At 37.6% G+C, this 11,236-nt stretch overlaps 1 protein-coding gene across 1 annotated transcript; it reads left to right on the top strand.

The window, feature by feature from the left end:
* Positions 1–639: 639 nt before the first annotated feature.
* On the top strand, positions 640–1,590 carry LOC112667908 (olfactory receptor 52H1-like). The gene has a single exon (XM_025459966.1). The coding sequence runs from the start codon at positions 640–642 to the stop codon at positions 1,588–1,590; it is 951 nt and encodes a 316-aa protein (XP_025315751.1).
* Positions 1,591–11,236: the final 9,646 nt, after the last annotated feature.

Here is an 11,236-nt window from a genome sequence, read left to right as displayed (position 1 = left end):
AGCTGGTCAGGAAGTTGGCAGATGGAAGGAATTATGAGTTGTTGATGGGTTGACAGAAGAATATTTGGGTGGAAATTTTCTTCCAGATATCAAGGAAGTGGAGCAAATAGACAGCAGTAGATTGGCTTGCCAGAGTCCTAATGATGAGCTGGCAATGAAGAATGCAGATTTGCTAATTTGACCTGGTCCCTATTATTTCTTTGAATGGATACCTCAGTGAAAATATTACTGAGACTCATGCCAGGTAGGATATTCAATACTTACATCTTTGAGAAATCTCAGAGTGAATTACTTGGTGGAGGCAAGATAATCTTGGAAATTTAGTTGACAACACAGGGCCAGTAATGATCCTAGATCATGGATCTGATGGTACACGGTCCCAATATGGTAACAATACTGTTATGGTAATATCTGTAGACAGGGAGTTATTCGTTTAATTGATACCTCTTGGCAGCCTTTGGTATCAAGGTATCAAATGCTGTGGAAATTGTGACAAAAGGTAGGTTGTGTTTGGCCTAGTGTTTGTTATGTGATGGGAATAAATGGATCTTAGTTCTGGAAAAGACTTAAAGGGAATTCACTGCCAGCCAGTTCCAGGAATAAAGTAGTATATTTTATCCTCAAGGAATTACAATTACCATGATGTCCACATTGAATTTAACAAGTGTCAATCCAAGTGTCTTCATGTTGGTGGGGATCCCAGGACTGGAGCAATTCCACATCTGGATTGGAATTCCTTTCTTCGTTATCTACCTGGTGGCCCTTGTAGGTAATGGCATCCTTCTTTACCTCATCACTATGGACCACAACCTCCATGAACCCATGTTCTTCTTTCTCTCCATGTTGGCCTCTGCAGACCTCATATTATGCACCACGTGTATGCCCAAAACACTTGGCATATTCTGGTTGAAATCTCAGAAAATCACTTTTCCTGGCTGCCTTACCCAGTTGTTCTTTCTTCACTTCAGCTTTTTTCTGGATTCAGCCATTTTGTTGGGCATGGCGTTTGATCGTTACATGGCCATTTGCTCTCCTTTGAGATACAGAAGTGTTTTGACACCTAGGACAATAGTCAAGATCATGGTGGGCATTGTGGGTCGGAGCTTTAGTGTCATTCTGCCTGTTGTTTTCCTGGTGAAGCGTTTGCCCTTCTGCAGGACGCGAATCATTCCTCACACATACTGTGAACATATAGGTGTGGCTCGGCTCGCCTGCGCGGACATCTCCATCAACATCTGGTATGGCTTTGCTGTGCCTGTAATGACTATTATCTCAGACCTGATCCTCATTGGTATTTCCTATTCTCTCATCCTTCATGCTGTTTTCCACCTTCCATCCAGAGATGCCCGGCAGAAAGCCCTCAGCACCTGTGGTTCTCATGTCAGTGTCATTCTCATATTCTACACACCAGCCATGTTCTCTGTCCTTACTCATCGCTTTGGCCACAATATCTCTCTCACCTTTCACATCATGTTTGCCAACCTCTATGTGGCAATACCTCCTGCACTCAATCCTATCATTTACGGTGTAAAAACCAAGCAGATCAGGGACAAGATCATCCTTCTATTCTTTCCTAAAGGGATGCAGTGACCCTGGGCTGAGCACATGGAGAGAAAAATTGTGGGAAGTCTGATTTAATAGAATTTTTTAAGTAAATCAGTAGCAGGAAGACCTTCAACAATGGACTCAATTCCTATGAATTTCAAGGCCTTAATTATGTAAGAGAAAATCATTGGTAGAACTAGAGGAAGAGAGGTAAGGATTTTTCAAGTCCCTAGAAAATGACAGACATCAGATGGAAGAATCCTAATTTTCTACAATCAAAAACTTAAATGCAAAAACTGTTTACTCTTTGTTTCTTTTATCTTGTTTCAATGTCTTCCTCAAATAAATTTTAAGAAGTAAAGAAAAGAAAAAAATAGTACCTTATTTATAGGCTTGTTTAGTATCCGGTAAGCTCATAAATTCAATAACCATCTGCATGCTGAAAATTTCCACATCGAAAGCTCTACTCACAATTCTTTCAGTCCCACATAGACAACTTTGTATTTAGTAATGCCTCCTGGCTCTCCTACTGAAACTTCACAATCAACATGAACTAAAAGTCGTATTATCAATTACATCTTCTGAATTTCCTTTAAATTCATCATATGTTTCACACTAAAATATGATCACCACTCTTTCTGTGTCCTGGATCTATTCAGCAGCCTCATTTGGAATTTGCATCCATTTTTTTTAAAAGGGGGGGCCAAATTATATTATTATTTAAAAATTTGAGTACAACCAATTTTGTTGTCATTAAAATTAGAGGTATCTTAAATTTGAATGGATAAACCAAAAACCAGAAATTAAGTTTGGTAAAAATGGGAATAGTTTTCCAGTAATTACAGATTAGAAGGCAGAAATCAATTTAGAGAAACATGACAAACCCCATGTTTACAATGACTGTGCCACAGATTTAAACTCCAGTAGAGCATTAGTAAACTGTTCACATTTAGATCTTCACCTTGAGATTAGATAGCTGTTCCTTTAAAAAAAATCTCAGTACCTTGTGCAAATAAATCGGTCTTCCATGTGCCTTAGGACACTTAAAATTTCTCCATCGTATATATACAAAACACCTACCGTTTGGCAGAGCAAATACATACTTTCATAACAAAACTATAATGTACGTCTCAAGTATGAACAATATACACATAATACATGGTATACAGTATTTACAAAATATAAAATATAATACAAGTTGTTGGTTGTAATTTTTTCAACTCATCTTTTGCACTTGTAAGTTACAAGGCAAATTTTCATTTCTGTACCAATTCTCTTTTCAAGAGTCCAGAGATTTTGGAAACTGACAGACATTGCAATCTGAGATCTAAGTTTGAACTTTTAGGAGAGTTTTTAAGTATACCGCCATCAACTCCCTATTTTGGTTGGAATTTTCAATAGTGCTTCCCATCCAGTGACTAGGAGGCTTTGGAAGAACACTGGGAGAAGGTGGATCACTAAACTTTGCCCCAGCACACTTTTCCTTTTGGCTCACTTCAGTTAGAAATGCTGATTTCTTCAAATGCATATTTTTAATATTCTCAGTGTTTTTAAAAGGCTTTTTTTTTTTCCTGCTTCTGAATTAAAGCAGATGAAACAGAATCCTGCCAAAAGTTATTTCCATTTCTTTTTGCAGAGGTGATCTCGGTTAGTGGTAAGTTATATTTGCTTTTCTGTCTATCTTTGGTTGTTCACACAAGTGTATACCATGAACAAGCTGGCCGTGGCGAATGGCAATTTTCTCCGATTTTCCCATCTTTGATCTTAAAACCTCTCTTCTGAACGAGGGTTGGCCGGGCGCCGGGGCGGCAGCGGGCCAGGGAACGGGCTCGCTTCCTCAGGTTGGGCTGCCCCGCGGGCACTGGGTGTTATTCTGTATGTTGGTAAACTGAACACCAATAAAAAATTAATTTATTAAAAAAAAAAGAAAAAAAAAAAAGAAAAGGAGGAAGAGAAGCCAGAGATTGCGGGGCGGGGCGGCGGCTGAGAGCCCGAGTGCAGTGCGGACCATCTGCATCCATTTTTTTTAAATCACAAACTAGAGTGGTCTTACTAAATCCTAATTAATCATGTCAATCCTCTACCTAAAAATCATTCTAGTTACCCACTTTTCCCCAACATATCTTCAAAGCCTTCACAGCAGGGTTGGTGCTAACCAACTGTTGCTTGGTGTCCACTAACCAGCTCTCCCTTTCATTCACATGCGCATTATGCTCTAATCACCCCATACATCTTATGCTTTTTTCAAACTATGTTCTCTTTCCTTCTGGAGTTTCATGCATACTATTTCCTTTAGAGTCAGAAGCTTAGCTTGCACTTGGGTAAGAAAAGGAGTGAAAGGAAATAATTGTTTAATCCCTTTTTATTGTTCTATTTCACACCCACTAGGATAACTGTAATTTTTTTAAATGGGAAATAATGAGTGTTGGTGAGGATATGAAGAAACTGAACCCTGATGTACTGCTAGAGGGAATGTAAAATGGTGCAGCCTCTGTAGAATATGGATTGGCAGTTCCTCAAATGGTTAAACATAGAATTATCAAATGATCCAGTCCTCTTTGTAGATATATAACAAAAAGAATTGAAAACAGTTGTTTACACCAAAGTTTGTAAATAAATGTTAAAGTAGCATTGTTTATAATAGCCCCCAAAATAGAAACAACTCATATCAAATGCATATCAACCAATGAATGGGTAAAACAAATATGTCCAATCTAAACAATGGAGTCTTTTTCAGCCATAAGAAGGAATGAAGTTCTTATATATAATATCACATGAATGAACTTTAAAAACACTATGCTAAGTGAAGGAAGCCAGACACAGAAGCCTGACATATTGTACTATTCCATTTATGTCAAAAGTCCAGAATAGCCAAATCCATAGAGACAGAAAGTCAATTAGTAGTGGCTAGATGACTGAGGGGGAGGGGAAATAAAGAGTGGCTGTTAATTGAGGATGTGGTTTCCTTGTGGGGTGATGAAATGTGCCGCAATTAGATAGTGGGGATGATTACACAACATTGCAAATGTACTAAAAGCCATTAAATTGCACACTATAAATGGTTAAGATGGTGAATGTCATGTAATGTGAATCTTACCTTAATAAAAAGTTAAATATGCTCAGCATAATATAAACAATATATGATGAGCATAAAGGTAATAAGTCCTCTGATTTCAAAGTATTTGCTCTTACTTACTCAATGTCCTAGCTCCCAGTGAGGCAGGATTTCTCTAGCACGGAGACCTCACTTTTTGTATCCTTTCTGAGTTAAAGCAAAGCTGCAATTTTCAAGCTCATTCTAATCTCAGTGTGTCAGGCCTGCAATTGGTGGTGTGGTGAATGAAGACTGCTCATACTGGCTTATGAGAGCTAAGTGTTAAATTTTCAGGAATTTTGCAAACAGGTCAACATCATATTGGCTGCTTGAAATCAGCAATAGTGGGAATATCTACACCTTGGGAATCAGTAAATGTACAGACCAAATTTTCAAAAGATAGTTGCTAAACATTCACTAGCACATCATTGGCTGTAATCCTCTTAAAGCCTGGTTCAGAGTCCTGAATGTGGCTGAGGCCATGACTTCAGACCTTATAGGGCTACACTTGACTTTCAGACATTTTTGGGCTGTTTATGTTCCTTTGGCCATACTTCACATTCCTAAGCTTGTTAGTATTTAGTATTGTTGGGAGTTGGGGATGGGGGTGTAACACATTATTTTGTTGTGATTGAGGTAGGCTCTTTTAGGTATATGGATTTATGTGGCTACAAGGAATAGAGTGGAAAGGAGAGACCAGAATGCAGCCACCCAAGACTTACAGGGTTGAACGTTATGGAAGTAGAAGACTCTCCAGGGAAAAGATGAAACACTTGTCTTCAGCTCTAAACCCAGCCACGTCCTTGTGCTTCTGGAAATAGGTGAATCTCTCTCGGGTTTTCTTAATATCTTTATATATCTCACTATCATTATAAATTAACTTCCCAAGATTTGCTCTTAGGCCAGGTTGCCAAGATTTGGCAAAAGTTATTCACCTCACTCAGGGAAAACACAGAAATATTTTCTTTATAAACCAAATATGCCAGAAGTCTGAGCAGACAGCTGAAAAGTAAGCTCCATGGTTAAGGAGCAAGGTATAATTTCCTTGCGAAGTCCTGTAGGGGATTCTGAAGGAAATGCAAAACCGGCCCACACTGCCTAGAATAGGGGCGTTGCAGACTGAGCACCTGAAGAGTATCTATGATCATCCCCCATCCAAAGTGGGAGGCGTATGCCTGATAGGAAAAAACTGTAGGAGGACACTTCCCTGCAGTTAAATAAACCCTGATGGGAAAAGAAAGAAGACAGGAGATAGAAGGACTTTGCTGTGGACAAAGGATGGGGTTTTTGCTTTGTTTTGTTCTTATCCTTTGACCATAAGGAGGGTGAAAGCTTATACCAGGAAACATAATGACATTAACAACGACACAACATATGTGCATAGCATTGTATAACATTTTATAATTTCCAAAGTGCTCTAGCATCCAATTTTCTTTGGATCTTCATGTCACAACTCTGTGAGATAGATGTTAAAGGAGTCTAAAAGAGGCTTGCTCAAGTGCAAATTAGGAGGGTAACAGGAAAAAAAAATTAAAAAAGGAGGGTAACAGGGACACCCAGCATTCAAGGGCGTTTGTGTTTCCAAACATCTAATTGTCTTGTCCTGTTTTTTTCTTCCAAATTACATACTTATAGCCATAAATATTTCATTTATGCAGATCGTACTATCTACTATCATCAAATTTTCCGATTTGTGTTACAAGATTGTGAAGCAGTTCTTCCATAAATAAACTGAGATAGAAGGGAGAACCTTTACATTTCCCTTACTTATACAGTTTTGATTTGAACTCTAATTTGTATTCAATATAGTTGTTGGGGAGTATGCATAGAGATCTAAAAATTTAAATAGTAGATGGAGAAGTGTTATATATATCTTGTTTTTGTTTGGTAGAAATAGAAATATATTGTTATTGAACACTGAAGAAGCTTATAGACATTTATTTATTTTTATTTTTTTTAAAGATTTTATTTATTCATGAGAGACACACACAAAGAGAGAAAGAGGCAGAGACATAAGCAGAGGAAGAAGCAGGCTCTATGCAGGGAGCCCGGTGTGGGACTTGATCCCCAGTCTTCAGGATCACGCCCTGGGCTGAAGGCGGCGCTAAAACTGCTGAGCCACCCAAACTGCCCTCTTTAGGCACTTAAAATAGTAGCTTTAGGGGATCCCTGGATGGCTCAGAGTTTTAGAGCCTGCCTTCAGCCTAATGTGGTCCTGGAGGCCTGGGATCAAATCCCACGTCAGGCTCCCTGCATTGAGCCTGCTTCTCCCTCTGCCTATACCTCTGCCTCTCTCTCTCTCTCTCTGTCTCTCATTAATAAATAAATAAAATCTTAAAAAAATAAATAAAATAGGTTTATGCCTATAATACATATTCATCTTTGAAATACGGATGCCTACAATTTGGGTCATCTCTATTGAATGAAAAAAGACTAATTTCATAGCAAGTAAAGTCTATCCTAAATGACAACTTATCTGTCTTCTGTTTTAATAGGATCCTTCTTCCTCATTCTAAAAAACCATGAGAGCCAGTTATCCTCAGCAACTTCTTTTTGAGGGAAATAGCAAGGCCACTCAGTCATGAATATGTTTGGTCTTTACTCCATAGATAATTGGGATTGTTATGGGGACATCATAGAGATTGACCAACAGGATGTGGCCATGGTTGGGGATTTTTCAGCTGAAGCGCTGAGCAATAACAGTGAAAACCCCTGGAAGGCAGAACATGAGGATGACACAGACGTGAGAACCACACATGCTGAGGGCTTTAATTTGTCCATCATGGAATGGCAGTCTGAAGACTGCCTCAAGAATGAGCTCATAGGAGATGACTATTGTCACCATATCTAGCATAATAGTGAGTAATGACACAGAGATTCCATGCCAGATGTTGATGATGATAACAGCACAAGCCAACTTTACCAGCCTCATGTGTTCACAGAATGTGTGGGCAATGATGTTTGTAAAAAGAGGGGCAGACACCTCTATTATCTTTCCCCACTAGGAAGATAATGGGGAAAACAGTTGCAAAATTCCTCAGCACTACAGCACCCCCATTTTACCAATGACACCATGGCAGAGAATGGTGGTATATCTCAGTGGGTAGCAGATGACCACTGCTATGCAGAGCAGAAGGGTTCATAGCAATCAAAAGCAGAGGCTAAGAGAATGCCTGACTTCACTAAAAAGGCAAAATTCATTAAAAAAAAAAAAAGAGTTGGGTTACACAACCCCAAAAGAGATGTCCATATCATCAAACCAGAAGATGCTCAGGGCTTTGGGTACTATGAATGTGGATAGCATCAGATCCCAAAAAGCCAACATGGAGAGGAAGAGGTACATGGGTTCATGAAGACTGTGTTCCACTGCCACGATGCTGATTAGGATAACATTTCCTGACACAGCCACTGGGTACATCAGACAGAAAGGGATGGAGATCCACATGTGCAGCTCTTTAGGCCAAGAATGCCATTGAACATAAACATATCATAAATGACAGTGAAATTGTTAGGATGAACCATGCCTGAATTATGCTTGGGAATTTTCATCACTTACCTATAAGAATAAAGAAAGTTTGAGAGCTTGCCTGTCACAATCGACTAGCATGATCTGCTATGTAAAATTTCAGTTAGTAAGTCCCCTCCTACTCAAAGGTATTAAGTATGTACCTAAATGTGAGGGATAAAAGAATTTCATAAAGATGCTTCTGAGGAAATTCCTGAGGCTGATAATGTTTTTTCACACAACTGTCATAAACTTAAAATGATAGTCATAGGAAATTTTAAAATCTATAATAATAAATTGTATTCTCTGACTAAATATTTTAAGACAGGGAAGAAAATTACAAATTTTTGTAAAACATATTCAAAACCAAATAAAAACAAAAAGCTTTTTTTTTTTTTTTGGTTGAACTAATTAAACAACAATTCTGTAATCCAGTGCACATATTTACCTAAGTAACTATTAATCTATTGATCAACTAAACATCTATTAATCACCTACAATGTGTACAGAGATATCCTCATGTGCATAAAAGGGAAAAGGAGTTCAAAGCCTATAGAATAGAAATCTCACATGTCAGGGTATAGTTTATAGAACCATTGTCCCAACAGAGATGTTTTCTATTTAATTAATTGTTATCCACTGATTATAGATACCCTTTGTTTTGAAGTTTCAATGGTGAAAAATTTTATTAAATTATGAACAGCCATCATTGCAGGTGGGGATACTGCTCTTGAGAATGGGTGGAGATCGTTATAGCACAACTCACTGAGGATGAGACACTATACTAAAGTTTACCTAGATTATTCAAAAAATATTGTTTCTCTATGTCAAAGTTTCATTATTAATACATTCCAACTTCATTACTTTTTTTTCAACTTTGTTACCTTAAAAAAGCATCATCAGAAATAAGTAATGAAGAAGCCAAAAATATAAATCATAGATGTAATTGGATACTGCTACCAACCACTTCATATTTAAACTTCTTTAAAAATAGATTTGATAATTTCTTTCTTTGTTGGTTTCTAATTCCTTCAAGTTTTATTTTGTGTTTGTGCAAGCACTGAGTTTGAATAAAATTAGTAAGCAAGAAAATTATATCCTTCAGGAAACATAATACAGTTGACTTTCCTCAAATTCTCCCTCCCAGAGATTTCTGTGAAACCCTCCACCTGGTGCTAAATGAGTTTCATCACAGAAAAAATGACATATAATGGACACTATACCCCTTAAAGAAAATAAAAATAAAGTCTCCTACCCTTACATCATTTTAAGATTTTTGTTTGTTTGAGAGGGGCTGGGGTAGGGGCAGAGGCAGAGGGAGAGAGAGAATCTCAAGCAGACTCCATGCCCAGTGTGGAGCCAACACGGGGCTCAATCTCAGGACCCTGATATCATGATCTGAGCCAAAATCAAGAGTCAGAGGCTTAAGCAACTGACAGTCACCCAGGGGCCCTATCCTGCCATCATTTTAAATAGACTAAAATCTTCATTAAAAAGAAAATTAAACTTTCATTAAAAAGAAAGTTAATTTCCTTATTAACAAAGAAAAATCTTGCTATTCTGTATCATAAAAGATTAACTTATATACAAAGCTTAATACATTTTATTTTAAAAATAAATGACATTTAATAGATTTCAGTTTTTATTAAACTTTTTAGAAGGTTACAAAATACTTGTGCTTGGTGTCATTGTTGAACAATATCAATGGTACATAAATATATATTTGTATAGATAGGCTTTCTGATGGGTAAAAATGTGGAAATAATTAGTTATATCTGCATAGTAAACCAATAGATTTTACTTTATTTTTGTTTTGTCTTGATAGTTTCTATTTTTCTATTATATGGAAAAATATAACATTATTTTACTATTGTCAAATATATATGACAATAATTAGATGAAGTTGTTTTGTTGTAATTAAAGGGAGAGCTGAAAATGCAAGCTTTTATTAGAAGTTATTTGATTTATATCTCCTACCTTTGGAGGAATTGACGCAATATCCCTTCTAGTCTATAGTAATCTAACTCTGTTGGACCAGTTTCAGGCCAATGACCCATCTATAGTTGCCCTTTAGCTGTTTAAGATAAACTGGGAAGTCTAGTATTGATTAGCATCAACTAAAATATTCATTGATGCCATAAATTTGCATGGCAAAGAATAGGGAATTACATTTACAAGAAAAAAAGGTGTGTGTAAAACAATACACAATACATTTGTTCTTTACTTCATATTATGATATCTTCCTGGGACACCTGGGTGGCTCAGCGGTTGGGCGCGTGCCTCTGGCTCAGGTCATGATCTCGGGATCTGGGACCGAGTCCTGCATCGGGATCCCTGCAAGAAGCCTGCTTCTCCTGCCTATGTCTCTCCCTCTCTTTTTGTATCTCTCAGGAATAAATAAATAAATCTTAAAAAATATATCTTCCTAATATTTAGTGTTTAAAACCAGAGCATTCTCTGTACAAAAATTAACTTGCTGGACAAAATAACATATTTGATGTGGTATCTCATGCTTTTAAAGTGTAAGAAACTGTGTGCATAAGCCCAGACTTCATAGACAGGCAACCAAGAAGTCAAAGTCAGGGTTTCATCATCCACAGAGGATAAAATTTGAGAAGGACTCATAGATTCTATGATTACCCTGATCCATCAAGAGCTTCCTTTCCCCAGATCACCCTTCAGGCACAGCTCAGATCTGGAGTCCCACCTTGGGTTAAAAGATCAGAATACTCTCTCGAAATAGACTGTACTAAGAGCCTATCTCAGAACAGACATTTCTCCAAAGAAGACATACAGATGGCCAACAGACACATGAAAAAATGTTCAACATCACTCAGCATCAGGAAAATACATACCAAAACCATGATGAGATACCACCTCACACAGGTCAGAATGGCTAAAACTAACAAGTCAAGAAATGACAAATGTTGGCAATGATAAGGAGAAAGGGGAACCCTTTTACACTGTTGGTGGGAATGTAAGCTGCTGTAGCCACTCTGGAAAACAACATGAAGTTTCCTCAAAAAGCTATAACTAGAGTTACCCTATGACCTAACAATTGTACGACTAGGTATTTATCTGAAGGATACAAA

Source organism: Canis lupus, chromosome 21 (assembly GCF_003254725.2).
Source record: "Canis lupus dingo isolate Sandy chromosome 21, ASM325472v2, whole genome shotgun sequence".
NCBI classification, from domain to species: Eukaryota; Metazoa; Chordata; class Mammalia; order Carnivora; family Canidae; genus Canis; species Canis lupus.
Note: the sequence above shows the minus strand (reverse complement) of the source record. Positions and strands in the feature narration are given on the sequence as shown.